The 27,862-nt window shown below is 38.2% G+C and overlaps 5 protein-coding genes across 7 annotated transcripts; 3 read left to right on the top strand and 2 right to left on the bottom strand.

Moving 5' to 3' along the window:
- On the top strand, positions 1-1,358 carry LOC125028121 (triosephosphate isomerase-like). The gene is made up of 4 exons (XM_047617462.1): positions 1-206; positions 324-415; positions 551-712; positions 832-1,358. The coding sequence occupies exons 1-4, from the start codon at positions 92-94 to the stop codon at positions 1,264-1,266; spliced, it is 804 nt and encodes a 267-aa protein (XP_047473418.1). The 5' UTR covers positions 1-91; the 3' UTR covers positions 1,267-1,358.
- A 5,024-nt stretch (positions 1,359-6,382) lies between these two features.
- On the bottom strand, positions 6,383-7,997 carry LOC125028201 (triosephosphate isomerase-like). The gene is made up of 3 exons (XM_047617596.1): positions 7,709-7,997; positions 7,336-7,550; positions 6,383-7,057 (listed from the first exon to the last, which is right to left on the bottom strand). The coding sequence occupies exons 1-3, from the start codon at positions 7,872-7,874 to the stop codon at positions 6,548-6,550; spliced, it is 891 nt and encodes a 296-aa protein (XP_047473552.1). The 5' UTR covers positions 7,875-7,997; the 3' UTR covers positions 6,383-6,547.
- Positions 7,998-9,749: 1,752 nt separating this feature from the next.
- LOC125028127 (triosephosphate isomerase-like) lies at positions 9,750-11,145 on the top strand. Its single transcript, XM_047617470.1, has 4 exons — positions 9,750-9,980; positions 10,111-10,202; positions 10,338-10,499; positions 10,619-11,145. The coding sequence occupies exons 1-4, from the start codon at positions 9,866-9,868 to the stop codon at positions 11,051-11,053; spliced, it is 804 nt and encodes a 267-aa protein (XP_047473426.1). The 5' UTR covers positions 9,750-9,865; the 3' UTR covers positions 11,054-11,145.
- Positions 11,146-16,168: 5,023 nt separating this feature from the next.
- LOC125028197 (triosephosphate isomerase-like) lies at positions 16,169-17,784 on the bottom strand. The gene is made up of 3 exons (XM_047617588.1): positions 17,496-17,784; positions 17,123-17,337; positions 16,169-16,844 (listed from the first exon to the last, which is right to left on the bottom strand). The coding sequence occupies exons 1-3, from the start codon at positions 17,659-17,661 to the stop codon at positions 16,335-16,337; spliced, it is 891 nt and encodes a 296-aa protein (XP_047473544.1). The 5' UTR covers positions 17,662-17,784; the 3' UTR covers positions 16,169-16,334.
- A 1,763-nt stretch (positions 17,785-19,547) lies between these two features.
- LOC125028299 (triosephosphate isomerase-like) lies at positions 19,548-27,666 on the top strand. 3 transcript variants are annotated; one of them, XM_047617748.1, is made up of 4 exons: positions 19,548-19,767; positions 26,553-26,644; positions 26,780-26,941; positions 27,061-27,666. In XM_047617748.1, exons 1-4 carry the CDS (start codon positions 19,653-19,655, stop codon positions 27,493-27,495), a joined length of 804 nt encoding a protein of 267 aa, XP_047473704.1. In that variant the 5' UTR covers positions 19,548-19,652; the 3' UTR covers positions 27,496-27,666. The 3 variants fall into 3 exon arrangements, with proteins under 3 accessions (XP_047473704.1, XP_047473702.1, XP_047473703.1); XM_047617746.1 differs by lacking the exons at positions 26,553-26,644; positions 26,780-26,941; positions 27,061-27,666 and adding exons at positions 19,898-19,989; positions 20,122-20,283; positions 20,408-21,012 and having other exon boundaries at positions 19,559-19,767; XM_047617747.1 differs by lacking the exon at positions 19,548-19,767 and adding an exon at positions 26,242-26,435.
- The last annotated feature ends 196 nt before the right edge of the window (positions 27,667-27,862 follow it).

The raw sequence follows: 27,862 nt of genomic DNA, 5'->3' as shown, positions 1-27,862 counted from the left end.
ACAACGATTATCAGTGTCTGCTTAATTGTACTCCTGAAGGTTGCGGAAAGCAAGACTTGAAGTTTGCCGGAAAGTAAAAAATCAAATCAAAATGTCGGGCCAAAGGAAGTTCTTCGTGATCGGGAACTGGAAGATGAACGTAGACAAAGCCCGGATCGACAACATTGTCAAGTTTATGTCGGCGGCCTCGTTGGACCCGAACACAGGTCAGTTTTATCTATCTCTTATCATAATTACTATTCAGCTGGCAATGCTATGTTTGCCGTACAATATATCAAGTTGATATACGTGTGATTTTTTAAAAATCTGGTCGTCCCAAACAGAGGCCGTGGTTGGCTGCCCTTCCTGCTACCTGTCGTACGCCCGCCAGAGACTCCCTGACGAGATCGCTGTTGCCGCACAGAACTGTTACAAGGTAAGCTGTTCTTTCCATATCTGCAACGATACTGGTCGACTATTGTAATCCTTGTTCTAGCAGAAAACTTGCAATAATTATTATCCTAAAGACTAAATTAGAAATACTAAAACATCGTGGTATTTTCATATGTAGGTCGCTCGTGGTAACTTCAGCGGCGAGATTTCTCCCGCCATGATCCTGGACTCCGGCTGCGAGTGGGTCATCCTGGGTCACCCTGAGCGAAGGACCATCTTCAAGGAGTCCGACCAACTCATCGCCGAGAAGGTCGCACACGCGCAGCAGGCTGGCATCAAGGTGAGCCTTGTCCTCGCTCTCTCTCGTTCTTAATGTTATCAAATGACTCGAATGAGACAGACATTGAAGTTTTATTCTTTAGTGTGTACAAATCTAACTTGCCTTCTGTCCATCATCAGATAATCGCGTGTTTGTGCGAGACGCCGGAGGATCGCGAGAAGGGTCGCACGGAGGATGTCCTGTTGGGCCAGATGAAGTCCCTCGCCGCCAGCATCAGCAACTGGTCTAGTGTGGTGATTGCCTTCGAGGCTCTGTGGGCCAGCAATACCGGCGTCCTGGCCACAGCTGCGCAGGTGCAGGAGGCCTTGGCCAACATTCGAGAGTGGCTGCGTGCCAACGTGAGCGAGAAGGTGGCCAACAGCACCAGAATCATCTACGCAGGTTCCGTTTCGTCGAGCAACTGTCGAGAGCTGGCTCAGCTGGAGGACCTGGACGGCTTCCTGGTGGGGAGCGCGGCCCTCAGACCCGACATCATCGACATCATCAACGCTCGACGACCCGACGTGTCCAGCCTCATCGCGCACTTCGACCGACCCAGCGGCCGACGCGCCTGACGCGGGCGACAGTCACTCCTAATTTACGTAGTTTTATCGTTCTGCTTATTTATTGTAATAAATATAGAAAATGTTTATATTTTCACCGACAATTTCATGTGTTTCAAGTTATCCTCAGCATAAAAGTCAAATAAATTATAGAAAACAAAGAACAAAGTAAAGACGCAAAGGCAGTAGTGACAAAAGTGAATGATGATAACATCAACTAAAGGGACGATTTTGATGCTGCAACAATATTGTTGCAATGTTAACACAATATATTTTATTGTGTGATACTTAGGAAAGTAACAAATGTTACCATTTTACTGATTAATAAAATGATTGTAAATTAACAATGTTAGCGTTGTCTTATAAAAGCAAATTCAGGAATTTCACACAATCATCAAAATCAATAATATTCTGAAGCAGTGATGTTTGATTTAGTTTTAAATTGTGATCACACAAATTTTCTTCCCTGGAGTCGATGGAAAGCCCGAAAACCTTAGCAAGAGGTAGGCAAAGGTCCTTAGGCACATCCTGTTTATTACAAGGAGGCCCAAGTTATGTGGTTTGCGTGAACCTTGGCTACGAAACTACATGGGAACGTATACACAGAAAGAGTACGTTAAGATTATAATTCCATGTACGATAAATGTATCACCGATTTGGAGAGAAATTTCGGAGCTACAGAAAACGATAGTGATATTAATGATAATAAGAATGATAATAATAGTAATACTAATGATAATGGTAATGATGAAAATGATAACAACACCACCACCAATAACAACGATAATTATGATAATGATAATGGTAATAGTAATAATAGTAATAACCATAATAGAAATGATAATGATGGCGATAATGATAATAATAATAATAATAATAATAACAATAATGATAATAGCAATGATAATTATCATTGCTCTTATCATTACCATCATTATTTGCATATTGTAGTACCCCTGTGCCCCCCCCCACCTTCCTTAGATCCGCCATCTCTACTGTATAGAGCCTTCCGTATGCCATTCACTGTGTACCTTCTGTTTTCAAAAAGGTCACTGACTATAACAATTTTTATTTTCATTGTTCAGTTGCTCCAACAGTAATAAAACGTTTTTCGAGTTTATTCTTTGTACTGCCATATCGCATTCGGGATTATCAAATGTGAAGGAATTGATCTTTAAGAGGTCTTGTTTAGAGTTTGATCGAGAGGAGTCCCTTTTTTAATTAACCAGGGATTTGGATGTCTGTTGAAAGTCTCACTTGTATGTGTTTACAGCACAAGGTGTTCAAAATTATCACTTTCAGGTTGAAGGTTTAGTACAAGCGAAGAGAGAACGAGAACGGGGAGGAAAGACAGATAGAGAGAGAGAAAGAGAGAGGGAAAGGAAGGTTTTGCTAATATTTCCCGGAACAATGGACTTCTCTCAAAGGCGAGAACCGCATAATTTTATTTACAAATATAGAATATAGATTTATAGACATGCTATTGTGTGCACGCTACAAACTACAAACGTACACATGCGTATTTACATTCATTATTGTGTCACCATTCTATGCAAGACCTGTCACGCGCATGTATGACTGACTTGTCTTTCCTGTCGTGTGTTTTTGTTTACCAGCGTAGACACTTGTATACAGACAGGATCACGCGCGAATTTACATTAGTATATTTATATACATATATATATATAAATATATATATATGTGTGTGTGTGTTTGTACATACACACATGCATATATATATATGTATGTGTGTATATATATATGTATGTGTGTAAATATGTATGTATATGTATGCAAATATATATAAATACATCTATATCTATCTATCTATATCTGTATCTATCTATCTATATATGTATGTGTGTTTATATATAAATATATATAGAGAGATAAATAGATAGATATAGATATGCATATATATCCGCATCAACCATTCCTTTACTATTATACATTTATATACATATATATATAAATATATATATGTGTGTGTGTGTGTTTGTACATACACACATGCATATATATATGTATGTGTGTAAATATGTATGTATATATATGCAAATATATATAAATACATCTATATCTATCTATCTATATCTGTATCTATCTATCTATATATGTATGTGTGTTTATATATAAATATATATAGAGAGATAAATAGATAGATATAGATATGCATATATATCCGCATCAACCATTCCTTTACTATTATACATTTATATAAGCATAGGTATCCTGAACAAAGGCACTTGGATGAAGGAACGGTTCGTAGCTTCAGATCTTTTTTTTTTTTTTTTTTTTTTTTTTTTTTTTTACATTATTCTAATATTGTGTAAAACGAAACAGAAATCTAATATGCATATATTTTTTTCTAGTCATCACGTCAACACTACCTTCCACAGGGTAACAAGATCGGAACTGCGTCAGCGACAGTGCTCTCTCTCCCACGCCGGCCCGCTTCTCCCGCGGCGGCGTCACTGGCTCAGCGGAGTACTCGGTTTCATTCAAGGATTCTTGAAGTTTTTCATGAATGGAATGGCTACTGACATTAAGCTTAGGGATTATTGATAATGTTTGTCAATATAATGTAAACGTGTAAGGGAATAATGAGAGAGAATGAATCATTGTGCTGTATGTTATTGAGTGAAAACTGGGAGTGCTGGAGTTCCCACAGAGCCTACAGACAAACCGGCACTGGTCGACCGGCCCTCGACCCAGGTCCTGAATGAGTCACCCGGAGAACTTTTTCCATGGCGTGCTTTGACGGGAAGCAATTTCAAGAAATAGATCTGGTCGTGTGAACGTGGCATATATGTTTTTGTAAATAAATTAATTGCCAACTATAGTGCACAGTCACCCATTCTATGAAGCCATTACAATATTCCTTAAAACACAATTCTGTATTCACACTGACTATTATTTCATTATTAGAGTTCCGTGAGTTTTCTTGTTACTTGGTAATGATACACTGTTCGTCTATTTATATATCCACAATTGTATATACGTATATACATACATATATAAATATATGTGTGTGTGTGTATACACACATGTAAGCACTATCTATATCTTTGCGAGAACATGATCGCCAATAGAGATTCACAAACTAGATGTTATTACATATTATGATGAAGGTATCACATGGGCCCTCTCCTGACTGCTCTACCGTCTACCCTTTTAGTCCTTCGTTTCATCACGTGTCTTTGTATATTTCATGCAAGAGGGTTGGCAGATAAGGCTTATTTTCCATACTCATACTTCCCCGAGAGTCACAATGTACTTTGTATTGTGAGTAGTATCTCCTGTAAGACTAGGATTCACAGAACCATCAAAGCAAAAATAAAGCATTTGTAAAGAAACAGTCATCTTCTTCAGAAGGAATACGTTCACGGTTTCTAGAAGCACCGTCACTGATGACGTCAGATCAGTGACAGGAATGACGTCACGAAATGTGATTTTTACATATGTGTGTGTGTTTATATATATACACAGATTTATACAAATATATACATGTATACATATATATGTATATATACATACATACATGTGTGTGTATGTATATATATATAAATATATATATGTGTGTGTGTGTACGTATGTATGTGTATCCATCTATCTATATATATATATCTATCTATTTATATGTCTATATATGTATATAGACAGATATACATACACCCACACTTACATATACACACGCACACACACACATATACATACATATACATATATATGTGTGTGTGTGTGTGATTGTATCCATCCATCCATCTATCTATATCTATCTATGTGTCTATCTCTCTTTATATGTGTACATATACATACACACATACACGCATATATATGCATGTATATACGTACCCCTGTGAGTGATCTCTGACCACGTAATCAGCCAAGTTCCCGTCAAAAACGTGACTCTAATGAATGACGCCACGAAAGCTTTCTTCTTCGAACCTCCAGTCAGCCTGACTGGAGGTGATCACGTGCTGCAATAAGCGAATGATCCCATTATATGTGTGTGTGTATCCTTGCAAAGCATTGGAGTAACCATACATATGAATGGAGGATCAAAGACAAAAACAAAATCCCTGAATAATGATACATGGGAATTCTATAAGCCTCCAGAGCAGACATGCGATTCACAAACGCACATTCACTTGTTCTCATCGGCTTTTCCTGCGACTTCTTCTCCCTTTGGATTTCTGTATTTTTTGTTTGTTGTTTTTGTTTGGGGGGGGAGGGGGTCAACCACATTCCCGATGGGCTTGTTCTCTTTCTTTCTTTTTTTTTCTTTTTTTCGTTAGTTTCACGTGATCTAATCCATGAGTTGCTTGTGGTTTTTATGATCTTTGTATACTTATTGCAGTATAAAAACAGTGGGTGTGTAAACATATCTTTATTGTTTTAGTTGCACAAAAATAAATTCTTTCATAATAAATAGTATTGTCACTGCATTAACAAATCAAAGAGCCATGAACGCAAGACTTTTTTACACCTAAATCTTCTCCAGGAGTCAGCCCAAAACGTCGTAGAAATCCCTTCAAATGTGTCGTTTCAGACTGCGCGTCGTGATCTTTAAACTCGTGACGTTATTCCTGTTCGACCCCCGATAGGCTGGCCGAAGGTGACAGAGCGACAGAATTGGCGAATAATGTCATAGAAATGCAGTGGTTATATGACCGACTATTTGTCGCTGAACTGTCATGGCTGTTACTGACACACAATATATACATATATACACACAAACACACACATATATATACACTTTCCCTTCTTCGTTATATATGTATAGGTATATGCTTATATATATCAATTTATTTATCTATCTGCTTATCTACTTTTCAGTCTATCTGTCCTTCAACCTATTTATTAAATAACCTATCTATCAATTAGTCAATATAAATACACATTTATTTTATCTACCTCCACACACACACACATATATCTATATATATTTATTTATCACTGGTATTAATGGAGTGGCCAGTCATGTAAATGAAGAAAAAAAAGAGTAATGGTAAAAAATAGTTGTTTTTGTATTTTTGGTGCGTTTAAACTTTTATGCATATACATGTTATTACATGATATCAATATATAGTACTGAGATTTAAGTAAACAACAGGCTTGTAAACATATCTTTATTTCTAAAATATAGTTGCAGTGTCTAAACATAAATATTCACAATAAATATTGTCGGTACTTCAATACCAAATAGCAAGGACTTATAAATACATAGACCTATTTACACGTAATCCTCCTGTAGTGGAGTCTGCTCACGACGGCACTGAGAGCAGACCATTCAAATGTATCGTTTCGGACTGCGCGTCGTCGCCGCCAGCCTCCTCGCGCATTCTTGCTGACGAAGCTGCTGGATCAGCTGGGCGGTCGACCTGAGGGCCTCGTGCGTCGCCCAGAGGGACGAGCAAGAAACTCGCGACGAAGTGATTGCGGGAACGATGTCGGGTCTGAGGGCCGCGCTCCCCACCAGGAAGCCGTCTAGGTCCTCCAGCTGAGCCAGCTCTCGACAGTTGCTCGACGAAACGGAACCTGCGTAGATGATTCTGGTGCTGTTGGCCACCTTCTCGCTCACGTTGGCACGCAGCCACTCTCGAATGTTGGCCAAGGCCTCCTGCACCTGCGCAGCTGTGGCCAGGACGCCGGTATTACTGGCCCACAGAGCCTCGAAGGCGATCACCACACCAGACCAGTCGCTGATGCTGGCGGCGAGGGACTTCATCTGGCCCAACAGGACATCCTCCGTGCGACCCTTCTCGCGATCCTCCGACGTCTCGCACAAACACGCGATTATCTGATAATGGACAGAAGGCAAGTTAGATAATACGTACACATTTCGAAAATTGATATCTCATTCGAGTCCCTTGATAACAAGCCATTAAGAGTAAGAGAAAGCGCATAATAATACAAATTAGATTACGTATACATAATATTAACAGTGAAATACATATATTTTTCTGTCGTTTAGTACCACCTATACTACAGATTTATTCGTAGTGCCAATGCATTTTGCAAATTTGTCAAATGGAATATGATTATAATAGAACTTTAGACAAACTGATTTACTCTCACCTTCCTGCCTTCCCGCTGAGCTTCGACAATCGCTTCCTTCATCTGAGAATCCGAGCTGCCGGACGAAGACCCGCCCACTACTTCCCAGTGGCAGTCGCAGTTCCTGCAGAAGGCTTCCTCGTCCTCTTGACCGTAAGGAACAGTCGTGCCGATCTCGACAGGAAGATGCTGGCGAGCATACGATAGGAACGAAGAGAAACTCTCTCTCGTACTCGCTGTGGAAGAAACATTTCACAGATAGAGTTTAGAGCCTTTGTCATCATTAATTGATTGGCTATTTAGCAATAAATGTACTTCGTAACTATCTCCTAATCTTGATTTTTAAATCCAGCAAACATCTTCAAAACATAGAGGCATAATCTGCGCTTCTGACCTGCGCTCGAGTCCGCTTGTGACGTCCAGCTGCCCGCAACCAGGAACTTCCTCTTGCCCGACATCTCGGTTCCTCGGCGGAGAGTCATCGGGAAGCGTTCTCGCTGGCCACTGAGGCGAGGACTATCAACCGTTCTCTGGGCGTCGCGAGTTTTATACTTGGCCATAAAAAACAAACAAACGTTCTTGGAGCTTCCGGTATCCTGTGTTGAGCTCAAGCTTCGCTGGGAACGGTTCGTCTGTTTGTTCGTTGATTGGCATTTTTTGTATTTGTGTTCGTGCTCAATTTTCTTTTTAATTTTCTTTCTTTCTCTGTCTCTCTCTCTCCCTTTCTCTTTCCCTCCCTATCTCACACTTCCTCTCTCTCTCTCTGATGGAAAGAGAGTCTCTCTCTTTCCCTTTCTCTCATTCGCTCTTAGTCTCTGTCTCTCTATGTATGTATATATATGTATATATATATGTTGTTCTCCCACATTAAAAATAAAGAAAATGCAAGAGAGGAAAATTGCCTTTTGCCTTTCACTTCTTAGGATTTTATGAATCCTCAAACCGTGACTCACAGACTACTGAACTTGACAACAAAGGCATCGTGGAAATTCGGCAGCTCTTAATATAAAAAAGTCTTCATCAATCCATGCTTTTCTGGCTATTAACACGGACCTTATGTTAAGAAATCGGATAAGATAAATTACATACATAGTGTATGCTCTAAATAAAAGATAAGAATTTGTATACGTATATATATTATATTATATATATCACACATATATGTGTGCGTACATATATATATATACATACATATATATACATACATATATATACATACATATATATATATACATACATATATATATACATACATATATATATGCATATATATATATATACTGATTCCTAACTGACATGTGAAAAAGCGGAAGACCCGATCCCCAGTCCGAAACACCAGTCTCACGCCCACACTGTAGACGCCGCCGCGCGCTTGATGTATGAAAAAAAGGAATATTACAAATCAAAAAGGATATTCCAAGTCAAATTCACGTTTGGTTTTCTTATTCTGAATTCCTCATCTCTTTAACTATACTCATCTCTTTAACTATCTCTGTTAACTATACTGATCGATCCTTGACCCAGAAGAGGGATTATGTGTATACTTGTGTATATGTGTCTATCCAGAGAGATATGTTTCTGTACGTTATAGTTTTAAGATATAAACAAAACCAAAAAAGTGTAATATTATAATAATTACAATCATCCCTATTGTTATTGTTAATATTGTTGTTGGTATTGTTATTATTACTTTTATTATCATCGTTATCGGTATCATTATAATTATGATTACTATTATTAGCATTACTATTGATATCATTATTATTATCATTATTTCCATTATTGTCATTATCATCATTATTGTTATCATCATTATTATTGTAATAATAATAATAGCTATCATTATTATCATTAATATCATCATCATCATTATTATTAACAATATCATTATCATTATTATTATCACTTTCATTATTGTTGTTATTGTTATTATCATTATTATTATTATTATCGTCATCATCATAATTGTAATTGATATTATGATTATGATTATCACCATCATTACCATTGCTATATTATCTTTGCTATCATTATTATCATCATCAGTCATTATTATTCGCATCATTATCATTACTCTTCTATCAATAGTTGTAGTAATCATTATTATTATTGTTGTCAGTATTACTATTTATAATATAATTATATTCTCATCATAATCATCACTGTTACCATTTCAATAATCCAAACATTTCAATAATAATCTCATTTTTATGTAAGTAAAATTATATCACGCAGAACTTATATTCCTATAATTCAGTGCATAGTTAAATAAAATCAGTCAATTTAGATTGGAATGAGTCAAATAGATTATTATATTCAAAAATCGTTATCTTCCTTAAATGACGTGAAAAAGGGTGTTTAAAACAGGGGAAGAAGAAGAAGAAAAAAAATGACGTCACGCCACGAACGTCCCATTTCCGGTGAAAAATCGTATAAAATGAATTGTTGTTGTTGTGACTATCAGAAGCTACTCCTCGCTCCTGATAACAAGAGCTAAAGAAGACTACGGTGTTTAACTTGTAAAAAGAAGAGAGAGAAAAAAAGTTTGAAAATGTCGGACCAAAGGAAGTTCTTCGTGATCGGGAACTGGAAGATGAACGTAGACAAAGCCCGGATCGACCACATTGTCAAGTTCATGTCGGCGGCCTCGTTGGACCCGAACACAGGTCAGTACCACACATTTGCTTCTGTTCGTGTTAGGATTAAAGTGAGTTGGTCAAGCAGAAGTAATTCGTTAAAGGAACTGAGTTCGCGATGCCTATACAAACATGATACTAATTTTCTTAACTCAAACAGAGGCCGTGGTTGGCTGCCCTTCCTGCTACCTGTCATACGCCCGCCAGAGACTCCCTGACGAGATCGCTGTTGCCGCACAGAACTGTTACAAGGTAAGCTGTTCTTTCCATATCTGCAACGATACTGGTCGACTATTGTAATCCTTGTTCTAGCAGAAAACTTGCAATAATTATTATCCTAAAGACTAAATTAGAAATACTAAAACATCGTGGTATTTTCATATGTAGGTCGCTCGTGGTAACTTCAGCGGCGAGATTTCTCCCGCCATGATCCTGGACTCCGGCTGCGAGTGGGTCATCCTGGGTCACCCTGAGCGAAGGACCATCTTCAAGGAGTCCGACCAACTCATCGCCGAGAAGGTCGCACACGCGCAGCAGGCTGGCATCAAGGTGAGCCTTGTCCTCGCTCTCTCTCGTTCTTAATGTTATCAAATGACTCGAATGAGACAGACATTGAAGTTTTATTCTTTAGTGTGTACAAATCTAACTTGCCTTCTGTCCATCATCAGATAATCGCGTGTTTGTGCGAGACGCCGGAGGATCGCGAGAAGGGTCGCACGGAGGATGTCCTGTTGGGCCAGATGAAGTCCCTCGCCGCCAGCATCAGCAACTGGTCTAGTGTGGTGATTGCCTTCGAGGCTCTGTGGGCCAGCAATACCGGCGTCCTGGCCACAGCTGCGCAGGTGCAGGAGGCCTTGGCCAACATTCGAGAGTGGCTGCGTGCCAACGTGAGCGAGAAGGTGGCCAACAGCACCAGAATCATCTACGCAGGTTCCGTTTCGTCGAGCAACTGTCGAGAGCTGGCTCAGCTGGAGGACCTGGACGGCTTCCTGGTGGGGAGCGCGGCCCTCAGACCCGACATCATCGACATCATCAACGCTCGACGACCCGACGTGTCCAGCCTCATCGCGCACTTCGACCGACCCAGCGGCCGACGCGCCTGACGCGGGCGACAGTCACTCCTAATTTACGTAGTTTTATCGTTCTGCTTATTTATTGTAATAAATATAGAAAATGTTTATATTTTCACCGACAATTTCATGTGTTTCAAGTTATCCTCAGCATAAAAGTCAAATAAATTATAGAAAACAAAGAACAAAGTAAAGACGCAAAGGCAGTAGTGACAAAAGTGAATGATGATAACATCAACTAAAGGGACGATTTTGATGCTGCAACAATATTGTTGCAATGTTAACACAATATATTTTATTGTGTGATACTTAGGAAAGTAACAAATGTTACCATTTTACTGATTAATAAAATGATTGTAAATTAACAATGTTAGCGTTGTCTTATAAAAGCAAATTCAGGAATTTCACACAATCATCAAAATCAATAATATTCTGAAGCAGTGATGTTTGATTTAGTTTTAAATTGTGATCACACAAATTTTCTTCCCTGGAGTCGATGGAAAGCCCGAAAACCTTAGCAAGAGGTAGGCAAAGGTCCTTAGGCACATCCTGTTTATTACAAGGAGGCCCAAGTTATGTGGTTTGCGTGAACCTTGGCTACGAAACTACATGGGAACGTATACACAGAAAGAGTACGTTAAGATTATAATTCCATGTACGATAAATGTATCACCGATTTGGAGAGAAATTTCGGAGCTACAGAAAACGATAGTGATATTAATGATAATAAGAATGATAATAATAGTAATACTAATGATAATGGTAATGATGAAAATGATAACAACACCACCACCAATAACAACGATAATTATGATAATGATAATGGTAATAGTAATAATAGTAATAACCATAATAGAAATGATAATGATGGCGATAATGATAATAATAATAATAATAATAATAACAATAATGATAATAGCAATGATAATTATCATTGCTCTTATCATTACCATCATTATTTGCATATTGTAGTACCCCTGTGCCCCCCCCCACCTTCCTTAGATCCGCCATCTCTACTGTATAGAGCCTTCCGTATGCCATTCACTGTGTACCTTCTGTTTTCAAAAAGGTCACTGACTATAACAATTTTTATTTTCATTGTTCAGTTGCTCCAACAGTAATAAAACGTTTTTCGAGTTTATTCTTTGTACTGCCATATCGCATTCGGGATTATCAAATGTGAAGGAATTGATCTTTAAGAGGTCTTGTTTAGAGTTTGATCGAGAGGAGTCCCTTTTTTAATTAACCAGGGATTTGGATGTCTGTTGAAAGTCTCACTTGTATGTGTTTACAGCACAAGGTGTTCAAAATTATCACTTTCAGGTTGAAGGTTTAGTACAAGCGAAGAGAGAACGAGAACGGGGAGGAAAGACAGATAGAGAGAGAGAAAGAGAGAGGGAAAGGAAGGTTTTGCTAATATTTCCCGGAACAATGGACTTCTCTCAAAGGCGAGAACCGCATAATTTTATTTACAAATATAGAATATAGATTTATAGACATGCTATTGTGTGCACGCTACAAACTACAAACGTACACATGCGTATTTACATTCATTATTGTGTCACCATTCTATGCAAGACCTGTCACGCGCATGTATGACTGACTTGTCTTTCCTGTCGTGTGTTTTTGTTTACCAGCGTAGACACTTGTATACAGACAGGATCACGCGCGAATTTACATTAGTATATTTATATACATATATATATATAAATATATATATATGTGTGTGTGTGTTTGTACATACACACATGCATATATATATATGTATGTGTGTATATATATATGTATGTGTGTAAATATGTATGTATATGTATGCAAATATATATAAATACATCTATATCTATCTATCTATATCTGTATCTATCTATCTATATATGTATGTGTGTTTATATATAAATATATATAGAGAGATAAATAGATAGATATAGATATGCATATATATCCGCATCAACCATTCCTTTACTATTATACATTTATATACATATATATATAAATATATATATGTGTGTGTGTGTGTTTGTACATACACACATGCATATATATATGTATGTGTGTAAATATGTATGTATATATATGCAAATATATATAAATACATCTATATCTATCTATCTATATCTGTATCTATCTATCTATATATGTATGTGTGTTTATATATAAATATATATAGAGAGATAAATAGATAGATATAGATATGCATATATATCCGCATCAACCATTCCTTTACTATTATACATTTATATAAGCATAGGTATCCTGAACAAAGGCACTTGGATGAAGGAACGGTTCGTAGCTTCAGATCTTTTTTTTTTTTTTTTTTTTTTTTTTTTTTTTTACATTATTCTAATATTGTGTAAAACGAAACAGAAATCTAATATGCATATATTTTTTTCTAGTCATCACGTCAACACTACCTTCCACAGGGTAACAAGATCGGAACTGCGTCAGCGACAGTGCTCTCTCTCCCACGCCGGCCCGCTTCTCCCGCGGCGGCGTCACTGGCTCAGCGGAGTACTCGGTTTCATTCAAGGATTCTTGAAGTTTTTCATGAATGGAATGGCTACTGACATTAAGCTTAGGGATTATTGATAATGTTTGTCAATATAATGTAAACGTGTAAGGGAATAATGAGAGAGAATGAATCATTGTGCTGTATGTTATTGAGTGAAAACTGGGAGTGCTGGAGTTCCCACAGAGCCTACAGACAAACCGGCACTGGTCGACCGGCCCTCGACCCAGGTCCTGAATGAGTCACCCGGAGAACTTTTTCCATGGCGTGCTTTGACGGGAAGCAATTTCAAGAAATAGATCTGGTCGTGTGAACGTGGCATATATGTTTTTGTAAATAAATTAATTGCCAACTATAGTGCACAGTCACCCATTCTATGAAGCCATTACAATATTCCTTAAAACACAATTCTGTATTCACACTGACTATTATTTCATTATTAGAGTTCCGTGAGTTTTCTTGTTACTTGGTAATGATACACTGTTCGTCTATTTATATATCCACAATTGTATATACGTATATACATACATATATAAATATATGTGTGTGTGTGTATACACACATGTAAGCACTATCTATATCTTTGCGAGAACATGATCGCCAATAGAGATTCACAAACTAGATGTTATTACATATTATGATGAAGGTATCACATGGGCCCTCTCCTGACTGCTCTACCGTCTACCCTTTTAGTCCTTCGTTTCATCACGTGTCTTTGTATATTTCATGCAAGAGGGTTGGCAGATAAGGCTTATTTTCCATACTCATACTTCCCCGAGAGTCACAATGTACTTTGTATTGTGAGTAGTATCTCCTGTAAGACTAGGATTCACAGAACCATCAAAGCAAAAATAAAGCATTTGTAAAGAAACAGTCATCTTCTTCAGAAGGAATACGTTCACGGTTTCTAGAAGCACCGTCACTGATGACGTCAGATCAGTGACAGGAATGACGTCACGAAATGTGATTTTTACATATGTGTGTGTGTTTATATATATACACAGATTTATACAAATATATACATGTATACATATATATGTATATATACATACATACATGTGTGTGTATGTATATATATATAAATATATATATGTGTGTGTGTGTACGTATGTATGTGTATCCATCTATCTATATATATATATCTATCTATTTATATGTCTATATATGTATATAGACAGATATACATACACCCACACTTACATATACACACGCACACACACACATATACATACATATACATATATATGTGTGTGTGTGTGTGATTGTATCCATCCATCCATCTATCTATATCTATCTATGTGTCTATCTCTCTTTATATGTGTACATATACATACACACATACACGCATATATATGCATGTATATACGTACCCCTGTGAGTGATCTCTGACCACGTAATCAGCCAAGTTCCCGTCAAAAACGTGACTCTAATGAATGACGCCACGAAAGCTTTCTTCTTCGAACCTCCAGTCAGCCTGACTGGAGGTGATCACGTGCTGCAATAAGCGAATGATCCCATTATATGTGTGTGTGTATCCTTGCAAAGCATTGGAGTAACCATACATATGAATGGAGGATCAAAGACAAAAACAAAATCCCTGAATAATGATACATGGGAATTCTATAAGCCTCCAGAGCAGACATGCGATTCACAAACGCACATTCACTTGTTCTCATCGGCTTTTCCTGCGACTTCTTCTCCCTTTGGATTTCTGTATTTTTTGTTTGTTGTTTTTGTTTGGGGGGGGAGGGGGTCAACCACATTCCCGATGGGCTTGTTCTCTTTCTTTCTTTTTTTTTCTTTTTTTCGTTAGTTTCACGTGATCTAATCCATGAGTTGCTTGTGGTTTTTATGATCTTTGTATACTTATTGCAGTATAAAAACAGTGGGTGTGTAAACATATCTTTATTGTTTTAGTTGCACAAAAATAAATTCTTTCATAATAAATAGTATTGTCACTGCATTAACAAATCAAAGAGCCATGAACGCAAGACTTTTTTACACCTAAATCTTCTCCAGGAGTCAGCCCAAAACGTCGTAGAAATCCCTTCAAATGTGTCGTTTCAGACTGCGCGTCGTGATCTTTAAACTCGTGACGTTATTCCTGTTCGACCCCCGATAGGCTGGCCGAAGGTGACAGAGCGACAGAATTGGCGAATAATGTCATAGAAATGCAGTGGTTATATGACCGACTATTTGTCGCTGAACTGTCATGGCTGTTACTGACACACAATATATACATATATACACACAAACACACACATATATATACACTTTCCCTTCTTCGTTATATATGTATAGGTATATGCTTATATATATCAATTTATTTATCTATCTGCTTATCTACTTTTCAGTCTATCTGTCCTTCAACCTATTTATTAAATAACCTATCTATCAATTAGTCAATATAAATACACATTTATTTTATCTACCTCCACACACACACACATATATCTATATATATTTATTTATCACTGGTATTAATGGAGTGGCCAGTCATGTAAATGAAGAAAAAAAAGAGTAATGGTAAAAAATAGTTGTTTTTGTATTTTTGGTGCGTTTAAACTTTTATGCATATACATGTTATTACATGATATCAATATATAGTACTGAGATTTAAGTAAACAACAGGCTTGTAAACATATCTTTATTTCTAAAATATAGTTGCAGTGTCTAAACATAAATATTCACAATAAATATTGTCGGTACTTCAATACCAAATAGCAAGGACTTATAAATACATAGACCTATTTACACGTAATCCTCCTGTAGTGGAGTCTGCTCACGACGGCACTGAGAGCAGACCATTCAAATGTATCGTTTCGGACTGCGCGTCGTCGCCGCCAGCCTCCTCGCGCATTCTTGCTGACGAAGCTGCTGGATCAGCTGGGCGGTCGACCTGAGGGCCTCGTGCGTCGCCCAGAGGGACGAGCAAGAAACTCGCGACGAAGTGATTGCGGGAACGATGTCGGGTCTGAGGGCCGCGCTCCCCACCAGGAAGCCGTCTAGGTCCTCCAGCTGAGCCAGCTCTCGACAGTTGCTCGACGAAACGGAACCTGCGTAGATGATTCTGGTGCTGTTGGCCACCTTCTCGCTCACGTTGGCACGCAGCCACTCTCGAATGTTGGCCAAGGCCTCCTGCACCTGCGCAGCTGTGGCCAGGACGCCGGTATTACTGGCCCACAGAGCCTCGAAGGCGATCACCACACCAGACCAGTCGCTGATGCTGGCGGCGAGGGACTTCATCTGGCCCAACAGGACATCCTCCGTGCGACCCTTCTCGCGATCCTCCGACGTCTCGCACAAACACGCGATTATCTGATAATGGACAGAAGGCAAGTTAGATAATACGTACACATTTCGAAAATTGATATCTCATTCGAGTCCCTTGATAACAAGCCATTAAGAGTAAGAGAAAGCGCATAATAATACAAATTAGATTACGTATACATAATATTAACAGTGAAATACATATATTTTTCTGTCGTTTAGTACCACCTATACTACAGATTTATTCGTAGTGCCAATGCATTTTGCAAATTTGTCAAATGGAATATGATTATAATAGAACTTTAGACAAACTGATTTACTCTCACCTTCCTGCCTTCCCGCTGAGCTTCGACAATCGCTTCCTTCATCTGAGAATCCGAGCTGCCGGACGAAGACCCGCCCACTACTTCCCAGTGGCAGTCGCAGTTCCTGCAGAAGGCTTCCTCGTCCTCTTGACCGTAAGGAACAGTCGTGCCGATCTCGACAGGAAGATGCTGGCGAGCATACGATAGGAACGAAGAGAAACTCTCTCTCGTACTCGCTGTGGAAGAAACATTTCACAGATAGAGTTTAGAGCCTTTGTCATCATTAATTGATTGGCTATTTAGCAATAAATGTACTTCGTAACTATCTCCTAATCTTGATTTTTAAATCCAGCAAACATCTTCAAAACATAGAGGCATAATCTGCGCTTCTGACCTGCGCTCGAGTCCGCTTGTGACGTCCAGCTGCCCGCAACCAGGAACTTCCTCTTGCCCGACATCTCGGTTCCTCGGCGGAGAGTCATCGGGAAGCGTTCTCGCTGGCCACTGAGGCGAGGACTATCAACCGTTCTCTGGGCGTCGCGAGTTTTATACTTGGCCATAAAAAACAAACAAACGTTCTTGGAGCTTCCGGTATCCTGTGTTGAGCTCAAGCTTCGCTGGGAACGGTTCGTCTGTTTGTTCGTTGATTGGCATTTTTTGTATTTGTGTTCGTGCTCAATTTTCTTTTTAATTTTCTTTCTTTCTCTGTCTCTCTCTCTCCCTTTCTCTTTCCCTCCCTATCTCACACTTCCTCTCTCTCTCTCTGATGGAAAGAGAGTCTCTCTCTTTCCCTTTCTCTCATTCGCTCTTAGTCTCTGTCTCTCTATGTATGTATATATATGTATATATATATGTTGTTCTCCCACATTAAAAATAAAGAAAATGCAAGAGAGGAAAATTGCCTTTTGCCTTTCACTTCTTAGGATTTTATGAATCCTCAAACCGTGACTCACAGACTACTGAACTTGACAACAAAGGCATCGTGGAAATTCGGCAGCTCTTAATATAAAAAAGTCTTCATCAATCCATGCTTTTCTGGCTATTAACACGGACCTTATGTTAAGAAATCGGATAAGATAAATTACATACATAGTGTATGCTCTAAATAAAAGATAAGAATTTGTATACGTATATATATTATATTATATATATCACACATATATGTGTGCGTACATATATATATATACATACATATATATACATACATATATATACATACATATATATATATACATACATATATATATACATACATATATATATGCATATATATATATATACTGATTCCTAACTGACATGTGAAAAAGCGGAAGACCCGATCCCCAGTCCGAAACACCAGTCTCACGCCCACACTGTAGACGCCGCCGCGCGCTTGATGTATGAAAAAAAGGAATATTACAAATCAAAAAGGATATTCCAAGTCAAATTCACGTTTGGTTTTCTTATTCTGAATTCCTCATCTCTTTAACTATACTCATCTCTTTAACTATCTCTGTTAACTATACTGATCGATCCTTGACCCAGAAGAGGGATTATGTGTATACTTGTGTATATGTGTCTATCCAGAGAGATATGTTTCTGTACGTTATAGTTTTAAGATATAAACAAAACCAAAAAAGTGTAATATTATAATAATTACAATCATCCCTATTGTTATTGTTAATATTGTTGTTGGTATTGTTATTATTACTTTTATTATCATCGTTATCGGTATCATTATAATTATGATTACTATTATTAGCATTACTATTGATATCATTATTATTATCATTATTTCCATTATTGTCATTATCATCATTATTGTTATCATCATTATTATTGTAATAATAATAATAGCTATCATTATTATCATTAATATCATCATCATCATTATTATTAACAATATCATTATCATTATTATTATCACTTTCATTATTGTTGTTATTGTTATTATCATTATTATTATTATTATCGTCATCATCATAATTGTAATTGATATTATGATTATGATTATCACCATCATTACCATTGCTATATTATCTTTGCTATCATTATTATCATCATCAGTCATTATTATTCGCATCATTATCATTACTCTTCTATCAATAGTTGTAGTAATCATTATTATTATTGTTGTCAGTATTACTATTTATAATATAATTATATTCTCATCATAATCATCACTGTTACCATTTCAATAATCCAAACATTTCAATAATAATCTCATTTTTATGTAAGTAAAATTATATCACGCAGAACTTATATTCCTATAATTCAGTGCATAGTTAAATAAAATCAGTCAATTTAGATTGGAATGAGTCAAATAGATTATTATATTCAAAAATCGTTATCTTCCTTAAATGACGTGAAAAAGGGTGTTTAAAACAGGGGAAGAAGAAGAAGAAAAAAAATGACGTCACGCCACGAACGTCCCATTTCCGGTGAAAAATCGTATAAAATGAATTGTTGTTGTTGTGACTATCAGAAGCTACTCCTCGCTCCTGATAACAAGAGCTAAAGAAGACTACGGTGTTTAACTTGTAAAAAGAAGAGAGAGAAAAAAAGTTTGAAAATGTCGGACCAAAGGAAGTTCTTCGTGATCGGGAACTGGAAGATGAACGTAGACAAAGCCCGGATCGACCACATTGTCAAGTTCATGTCGGCGGCCTCGTTGGACCCGAACACAGGTCAGTACCACACATTTGCTTCTGTTCGTGTTAGGATTAAAGTGAGTTGGTCAAGCAGAAGTAATTCGTTAAAGGAACTGAGTTCGCGATGCCTATACAAACATGATACTAATTTTCTTAACTCAAACAGAGGCCGTGGTTGGCTGCCCTTCCTGCTACCTGTCATACGCCCGCCAGAGACTCCCTGACGAGATCGCCGTCGCCGCACAGAACTGTTACAAGGTAAGCTGTCCTTTTCCGAAATATAACAGAAATGACGATTACATAAATATCTAGTCGAAAGAATAAAACTGAAAACTTGTATTCTGAACTATCATATGACAAAAATCATATTCTATTATTTTTCTTTAACAGGTTGCCCATGGTAACTTCAGCGGCGAGATTTCTCCCGCCATGATCCTGGACTCCGGCTGCGAGTGGGTCATCCTGGGTCACCCTGAGCGAAGGACCATCTTCAAGGAGTCCGACCAACTCATCGCCGAGAAGGTCGCACACGCGCAGCAGGCTGGCATCAAGGTGAGCCTTGTCCTCGCTCTCTCTCGTTGTTAATGGAAGGTTATCAAATGACTCGAATGAGACAGGCATTGGAGTTTTATTCTTTAGTGTGTGCAAATCTAACTTGCCTTCTGTCCATCATCAGATAATCGCGTGTTTGTGCGAGACGTCGGAGGATCGCGAGAAGGGTCGCACGGAGGATGTCCTGTTGGGCCAGATGAAGTCCCTCGCCGCCAGCATCAGCGATTGGTCTAGTGTGGTGATCGCCTTCGAGGCTCTGTGGGCCAGTAATACCGGCGTCCTGGCCACAGCTGCGCAGGTGCAGGAGGCCTTGGCCAACATTCGAGAGTGGCTGCGTGCCAACGTGAGCGAGAAGGTGGCCAACAGCACCAGAATCATCTACGCAGGTTCCGTTTCGTCGAGCAACTGTCGAGAGCTGGCTCAGCTGGAGGACCTGGACGGCTTCCTGGTGGGGAGCGCGGCCCTCAGACCCGACATCATCGACATCATCAACGCTCGACGACCCGACGTGTCCAGCCTCATCGCGCACTTCGACCGACCCAGCGGCCGACGCGCCTGACGCGGGCGCCAGTCACTCCTAATTTACGTAACTTTATGGATCTATTTATTATAATAAACATATAATATGTTTCTGTTTAACGGACTAATTCATATGTTTCAAATTATCCACTTCACAGTATTTTTATTTATTGTAATAAATATAGAATTTTTTTCTATTTTCACCGACTATTTCATGTTTTTCATGCTATCCATCTCACAAACATAGAAAAATAAACAAACAAACAGAAACGGCGAGCAACGACGTTTCCCGTAGAAGGGCAGCAAAGACACTCATTCATAAAAAAGAGAATTATAGTATCAACTCAAGTGACACATTTGATACTAAGATTGTATTTACACGATAAACTATGAAAGTAATACAAAATTAAGAGAACAGAACATATGCTCTTAAAGCTGATGGTCAAAACCTAACAGAATTTTAGAATAATTATAAATTTAATGAGCTGCAAATTAGTGTTGTCTAATAACATTTGTCTTAAGAAACACATTTTATAAATTTCACGCAACCTTCAACATAGACAACATTAATCGCCTGTTGCAATGATGATTAGTTTAAGAAAGAAGGAGATCGGGCAAATAATCTTTAATGTAGTTTGTGAAAAGTTTAGATAGCGTATCAAGAGATGGTCAAGGGTTGATGTTTACATACTGGTCACTACATGCTGACCCGGATTAACCTTATATTGGAGAGCAGTTTGTGATCCAGAAAACAAGTGTCGCCTCCTGATATAAGTACTCGGGGTCAGTCTTTTTTTTTTTTGCATTGCATACATATGTACATACATATATATATAAATATATATATATATATACACACATGCATACATACATATACATACAAACATATATATGTATATTTTTTTCTCCTTTTTCTTGGGGGCGGTACTCAGATGTGTTGGAAGAGGGATATGATAATATAAAAAAAAAAAAATAATAGTATTGACAATAATAATATCGGTGATATTAAATATGATAGTAATAATGATAATGATGATGATATTATCTACTACTATTGGCAATATCATCATTATCATCATTATCACCATTATCATCATTATCATCATCATTACCATTATCATCATTATCATCATCATTACCATTATCATCATTATTATTCTTGCTATCATTACTGTTATTCTTAGTAATAGTCGTATCATTATTATTATGATTATAATTATCCTCATAGGTGAGAGAGAAAAGTTATGTCAGTCATTCCCGTAACATTGGACCTTTCATTAAGACAAGAACCGTATTATATTTGCAATCTGAATATATAAATTGATAGACGTGTTCTTGTGTGCACGCTACAAACGACAAACGTACACACGTGTATTTACATTCACCACTGTGTCACCATCCTGTGTATGACAAGTATGACAGTGACTTGTCTTTCCTGTCGGTTTCCTCTTTTATATTTGTCTTATGTTTATTTACGTGCACACACCCATGCAGGCACGCTCGAAGGCACATACACAAATATACATACATGCGTGTGTGTTTGTCTGTCAATATGTGTATCTATCTGTCTACCTATTTATATGTCTCTCTATCTATCTATCTACCTACCTATTTATCTGTCTCTCTATCTATCTATCTACCTACCTATTTATCTGTCTCTCTATCTATCAATCTACCTACTTATTTATCCGTCTCTCTATCTATCTACCTACCTACCTATTTATCTGTCTCTCTCTCTATCTATCTATCTCTCTATCTAAGCGAATTATATAAACACAGGTGTGCCGAGCACTCGACTGCCCTCCGACCAAGGTACTGTGTGAGTCATTCGGGGAAAATCTTTTCTACTTCGATATTTTTCGGGAAGTTATTTCAAGAAGTAAATTTGATCGTGTGAACGTGACATATATGCTGTTGCGCCCAGTTTGATTGCTGGCTGGAGTTCCCGAACATGGGGTGTTCCTCATAACTCTTTAACAATTTCTGGAACGGTTGGTGTAGTTTCAGGGAGGTACCCTGGGAATGATAGATTGTGTCAAGCGAGATAGATGTTCGTTTGGTTATATATCCAACCACCCACCCACACCCACCCACCCACCCACACCCACACCCGCACACACACACAAACACACATTAGGTCTGCTTACTTACCCCACAAAACAGTTAGATATGATGATATTCTGTATATGAATATATGGCAGATATCGGAAGGATATATATATATATATATATAAATGTATATATATATATAAATGTATATATATAAATATTTATATATACGGTACATATATACATATATACATTTATATATATATATATTTATACTTATATATGTATTACATATATACATTTATATATATATGTGTGTGTGGTATTACACACTCACATGCACGTGTGGAATTCATGTCGCACAAACTGCAAGTAGAACCCTGATGGAGCAATGAAGGGAAAAGGCCTTCTGCATATTCGTGTGTTTTGTACTTTCTATTTACACACACTGTATACACACACTCACGCACACACACGCACTCACACACACACACACAAACACACACACGCACACATACACACACACATATATATATATGTATATATATGTATATGTATATACATATATATGCATATACATATACATATATATAATATAATATATACATACTCTATATAGATAGGTAGAGAGGCAGAACAAACATAAACAAATATATCTATGTATACATATAGATAGATAGATAACTTGATATAACTACACATACACACACACAAGCGTGTGTGTGTGCTTATATACATACATATATATACTGTGTATACACACACACACATATATATATATATATATATGTACATATATACATATACATGCGTATATATATACATATATATGTGTGTGTGTGCGTGTGTGTGTATGTGTGTGTGTATGTGTATGTGTGTGTATGTGTGTGTGTTTGTGTGTGTATGTGTGTGTGTATGTATGTGTGTGTATGTATATCAAAGGTCCAATGACACAGAAAGAAACAAAGCTACTGCTGGTGTCTGACAGTGTAATTCGCCTCCATACTTGCCACACTATCACTATCCAACACTATCACAAAGTTTAAACAACTCAGACTGTTTCCGTAACTTTCTAAAAAAACGGCTATTTTGTCAGCATTATTCTTCTTATTAATCTGTCGTTCCATTATGACTTACGCAATCCAAATGAAAAACACAAAATTATAATTATTAAATAATTCTGCATTCCTCTGCATTTCTTGGTGTGGGAACGCGTGTAAGTGATGACGTCAGAGCTGTGACGTTCGTGATGACATCAACAAACGGCAAAGCCAATAATCGAAATGGAGCCATTTCCGTTATCAGTTTCGTCTGATGAGGAGCTCTTGACGAGTTCAAAACCTTAAGTTCTTTTTCAATTCATTTTGAGGTATATATATACGTATACTCATACGTGATCTTTGTCGTCATTCCTGTTCGACCCCCGACAGGCTGGCCGTGGGTGACGGCGCGACAGAATTGGCGAATAATGTCATAGAAATGCAGTCATATGACCGACTATTCATCGCTGAATTACTGACACACACTGTATACACATAACACAAACACATATATTATATATATATACATTTCCTTTTTCGTTATATATGTATAGGTATGTTTAATTATATATATTTATTTATCTATCTGCTTATCTACTTTACAGTCTATCTGCCCTTCAATTTATATACATTTATTTTATCTATACACACACACACTTATATTTCTATATATTTATCACTGGCATTAATAAGTAGCCAGTCATATAAATGAACAAAAAAAGAATAATGATAAAAATATTTTTTTTTGTATTTCTGGTGCGTTTAAACTTTTATACATATATACACTTTATTACATGATATCAATATATAGTACTGAGATTTAAGTAAACAACAGGCTTGTAAACATATCTTTATTTCTAAAATATAGTTGCAGTGTCTATTACTAAAAATAAATACTTTCACAATAAATAATGTCGGTACTTTATTACCAAATAGCAAGGACTTATAAATACATAGACCTATTTACACGTAATCCTCCTGTAGTGGAGTCTGCTCACGACAGCACTGAGAGCAGACCATTCAAATGTATCGTTTCGGACTGCGCGTCGTCGCCGCCAGCCTCCTCGCGCATTCTTGCTGACGAAGCTGCTGGATCAGCTGGGCGGTCGACCTGAGGGCCTCGTGCGTCGCCCAGAGGGACGAGCGAGACACTCGCGACGAAGTGATCGCGGGAACGATGTAGGGTCTGAGGGCCTCTGTGGAAGAAACATTTCACAGATAGAGCTTTAACAGACGCCAAGAGCCTTTGTCATCATTAACTAATTGGCTATTTAGCAATAAATGAACTTCATAACTATCTCCTAATCTTGATTTTTAAATCCAGCAAACATCTTCAAAACATAGAGGCATAGTCTGCGCTTCTGACCTGCGTTCGAGTCATCGGGAAACGTTCTCGCTGGCCACTGAGGCGAGGACTATCAACCGTTCCCTGGGCGACGCGAGCTTTATACTTGGCCATAAAAACAAACGTATTTGGAGCTTCCGGTATCTTGGGAACGGTTCTTCTGTTTGGTTGGTTAAAATTTACTGTCTGCGTCAATGCTCGTTTTTCTTTTTAATTCTCTCTCTCTCTCTCACTATCTAGTGAAAGAGTCTCTCCCTTTCTCTCATTCACTCCCACTGTCACTATTCTCTGTCTCTCCCAATTGCTCTCAGTCTCTCTCTCTATCTGTTGTCTCAAATGTAAAAAAGAAAAAAAAAAAAAAAATGCAAGAGAGGAAAATTGTGTTTTCCCTTTCACTTCTTAGGTGGCTCACAGACCACTGAGATCTTAATATAAAATAAATCTTCATCAATCCATGCTTTTCTGGCTATTAACACGGACCTTATATACTTGGTCCATCCTCAAGAAGAAAGATAAGAATGTGTATATGTATATGTATATATATATAGATATGTATGTATGTGTATATAGGCATATATATATGTGTGTGTATATAGGCATATATATATGTATGTGTATATAGTCATATATATATGTATGTGTATATAGGCATATATAGATGTATGTGTATATAGGCATATATATGTGTATATATATATGTATATTTACTGATTCCTAACTGACGTGAAAAAGCGGAAGACCCAATCCCCGGTCTCAAACACCAGTCTCACGCCCACTCATGCCTGTAAAGGGGCCTAATTAGTTCATATTCTCATGACTTGTATTCTTATGATTATACAGGAGCAAACGACCTAATTCCACGGAATTCTTCTTTCGGAGGCGAAGCGATTCCCCAACAAGAGGAAAGGCGAGGAATGACGTTATGCGGAGGGATCCCTCTGATATCTGCTTCCGGTGAAAAAATTGTATAAAATGAATCGTTGTTGTGAGATTGTCACAAGCTACCCGTTGCTCCTGATAACCAGAGTTAAAGAAGACTTCGCTGTTTAAAAGTTGTTAAAAAATAAGAAAGAAAAAACTAAAAATGTCGGGTCAAAGGAAGTTCTTCGTGATCGGGAACTGGAAGATGAACGTAGACAAAGCCCGGATCGACAATATTGTCAAGTTCATGTCGGCGGCCTCGTTGGACCCGAACACAGGTCAGTTTTATCTATCTCTTATCATAATTACTATTCATCTGGCAATGCTATGTTTGCCGTACAATATATCAAGTTGATATACGTGTGATTTTTTAAAAATCTGGTCGTCCCAAACAGAGGCCGTGGTTGGCTGCCCTTCCTGCTACCTGTCGTACGCCCGCCAGAGACTCCCTGACGAGATCGCTGTTGCCGCACAGAACTGTTACAAGGTAAGCTGTTCTTTCCATATCTGCAACGACAATGGTCGACTATTGTAATCCTTGTTCTAGCAGAAAACTTGCAATAATTATTATCCTAAAGACTAAATTAGAAATACTAAAACATCGTGGTATTTTCATATGTAGGTCGCTCGTGGTAACTTCAGCGGCGAGATTTCTCCCGCCATGATCCTGGACTCCGGCTGCGAGTGGGTCATCCTGGGTCACCCTGAGCGAAGGACCATCTTCAACGAGTCAGACCAACTCATCGCCGAGAAGGTCGCACACGCGCAGCAGGCTGGCATCAAGGTGAGCATTTTCCTCGCTCTCTCTCGTTCTTAATGTTATCAAATGACTCGAATGAGACAGATATTGGAGTTTTCTTCTTTAGTGTGTACAAATCTAACTTGCCTTCTGTCCATCATCAGATAATCGCGTGTCTGTGTGAGACGTCGGAGGATCGCGAGAAGGGTCGCACGGAGGATGTCCTGTTGGGCCAGATGAAGTCCCTCGCCGCCAGCATCAGCGACTGGTCTGGTGTGGTGATCGCCTTCGAGGCTCTGTGGGCCAGTAATACCGGCGTCCTGGCCACAGCTGCGCAGGTGCAGGAGGCCTTGGCCAACATTCGAGAGTGGCTGCGTGCCAACGTGAGCGAGAAGGTGGCCAACAGCACCAGAATCATCTACGCAGGTTCCGTTTCGTCGAGCAACTGTCGAGAGCTGGCTCAGCTGGAGGACCTGGACGGCTTCCTGGTGGGGAGCGCGGCCCTCAGACCCGACATCATCGACATCATCAACGCTCGACGACCCGACGTATCCAGCCTCATCGCGCACTTCGACCGACCCAGCGGCCGACGCGCCTGACGCGGGCGACAGTCACTCCTAATTTACGTAATTTTATGGATCTATTTATTGTCATAAACATAGAATATGTTTCTGTTTTCACGGACTAATTCATATGTTTCAAATTATCCACTTCACAGTATTTTTATTTATTGTAATAAATATAGAATTTTTTTCTATTTTCACCGACTATTTCATGTTTTTCATGCTATCCATCTCACAAACATAGAAAAATAAACAAACAAACAGAAACGGCGAGCAACGACGTTTCCCGTAGAAGGGCAGCAAAGACACTCATTCATAAAAAAGAGAATTATAGTATCAACTCAAGTGACACATTTGATACTAAGATTGTATTAACACGATAAACTATGAAAGTAATACAAAA

The sequence above is a fragment of the Penaeus chinensis genome, chromosome 8 (assembly GCF_019202785.1).
Source record: "Penaeus chinensis breed Huanghai No. 1 chromosome 8, ASM1920278v2, whole genome shotgun sequence".
Classification (NCBI taxonomy): domain Eukaryota; kingdom Metazoa; phylum Arthropoda; class Malacostraca; order Decapoda; family Penaeidae; genus Penaeus; species Penaeus chinensis.
Note: the sequence above shows the minus strand (reverse complement) of the source record. Positions and strands in the feature narration are given on the sequence as shown.

Bases quoted from the DNA above. Each gene is read 5' to 3' on its own strand.
- LOC125028127 (XM_047617470.1), top strand. From the start codon at position 9,866: ATGTCGGACCAAAGGAAGTTCTTCGTGATCGGGAACTGGAAGATGAAC. The intron at 9,981-10,110 runs GTCAGTACCACA...TAACTCAAACAG, and splicing joins CTCGTTGGACCCGAACACAG to AGGCCGTGGTTGGCTGCCCT. The intron at 10,500-10,618 runs GTGAGCCTTGTC...GTCCATCATCAG, and splicing joins CGCAGCAGGCTGGCATCAAG to ATAATCGCGTGTTTGTGCGA.
- LOC125028197 (XM_047617588.1), bottom strand. From the start codon at position 17,661: ATGGCCAAGTATAAAACTCGCGACGCCCAGAGAACGGTTGATAGTCCT. The intron at 17,338-17,495 runs GTCAGAAGCGCA...TTTCTTCCACAG, and splicing joins ACAAGCGGACTCGAGCGCAG to CGAGTACGAGAGAGAGTTTC. The intron at 16,845-17,122 runs GTGAGAGTAAAT...GTCCATTATCAG, and splicing joins CTCAGCGGGAAGGCAGGAAG to ATAATCGCGTGTTTGTGCGA.
- LOC125028121 (XM_047617462.1), top strand. From the start codon at position 92: ATGTCGGGCCAAAGGAAGTTCTTCGTGATCGGGAACTGGAAGATGAAC. The intron at 416-550 runs GTAAGCTGTTCT...TTTCATATGTAG, and splicing joins CCGCACAGAACTGTTACAAG to GTCGCTCGTGGTAACTTCAG. The intron at 713-831 runs GTGAGCCTTGTC...GTCCATCATCAG, and splicing joins CGCAGCAGGCTGGCATCAAG to ATAATCGCGTGTTTGTGCGA.
- LOC125028201 (XM_047617596.1), bottom strand. From the start codon at position 7,874: ATGGCCAAGTATAAAACTCGCGACGCCCAGAGAACGGTTGATAGTCCT. The intron at 7,551-7,708 runs GTCAGAAGCGCA...TTTCTTCCACAG, and splicing joins ACAAGCGGACTCGAGCGCAG to CGAGTACGAGAGAGAGTTTC. The intron at 7,058-7,335 runs GTGAGAGTAAAT...GTCCATTATCAG, and splicing joins CTCAGCGGGAAGGCAGGAAG to ATAATCGCGTGTTTGTGCGA.
- LOC125028299 (XM_047617748.1), top strand. From the start codon at position 19,653: ATGTCGGACCAAAGGAAGTTCTTCGTGATCGGGAACTGGAAGATGAAC. The intron at 19,768-26,552 runs GTCAGTACCACA...CGTCCCAAACAG, and splicing joins CTCGTTGGACCCGAACACAG to AGGCCGTGGTTGGCTGCCCT. The intron at 26,645-26,779 runs GTAAGCTGTTCT...TTTCATATGTAG, and splicing joins CCGCACAGAACTGTTACAAG to GTCGCTCGTGGTAACTTCAG.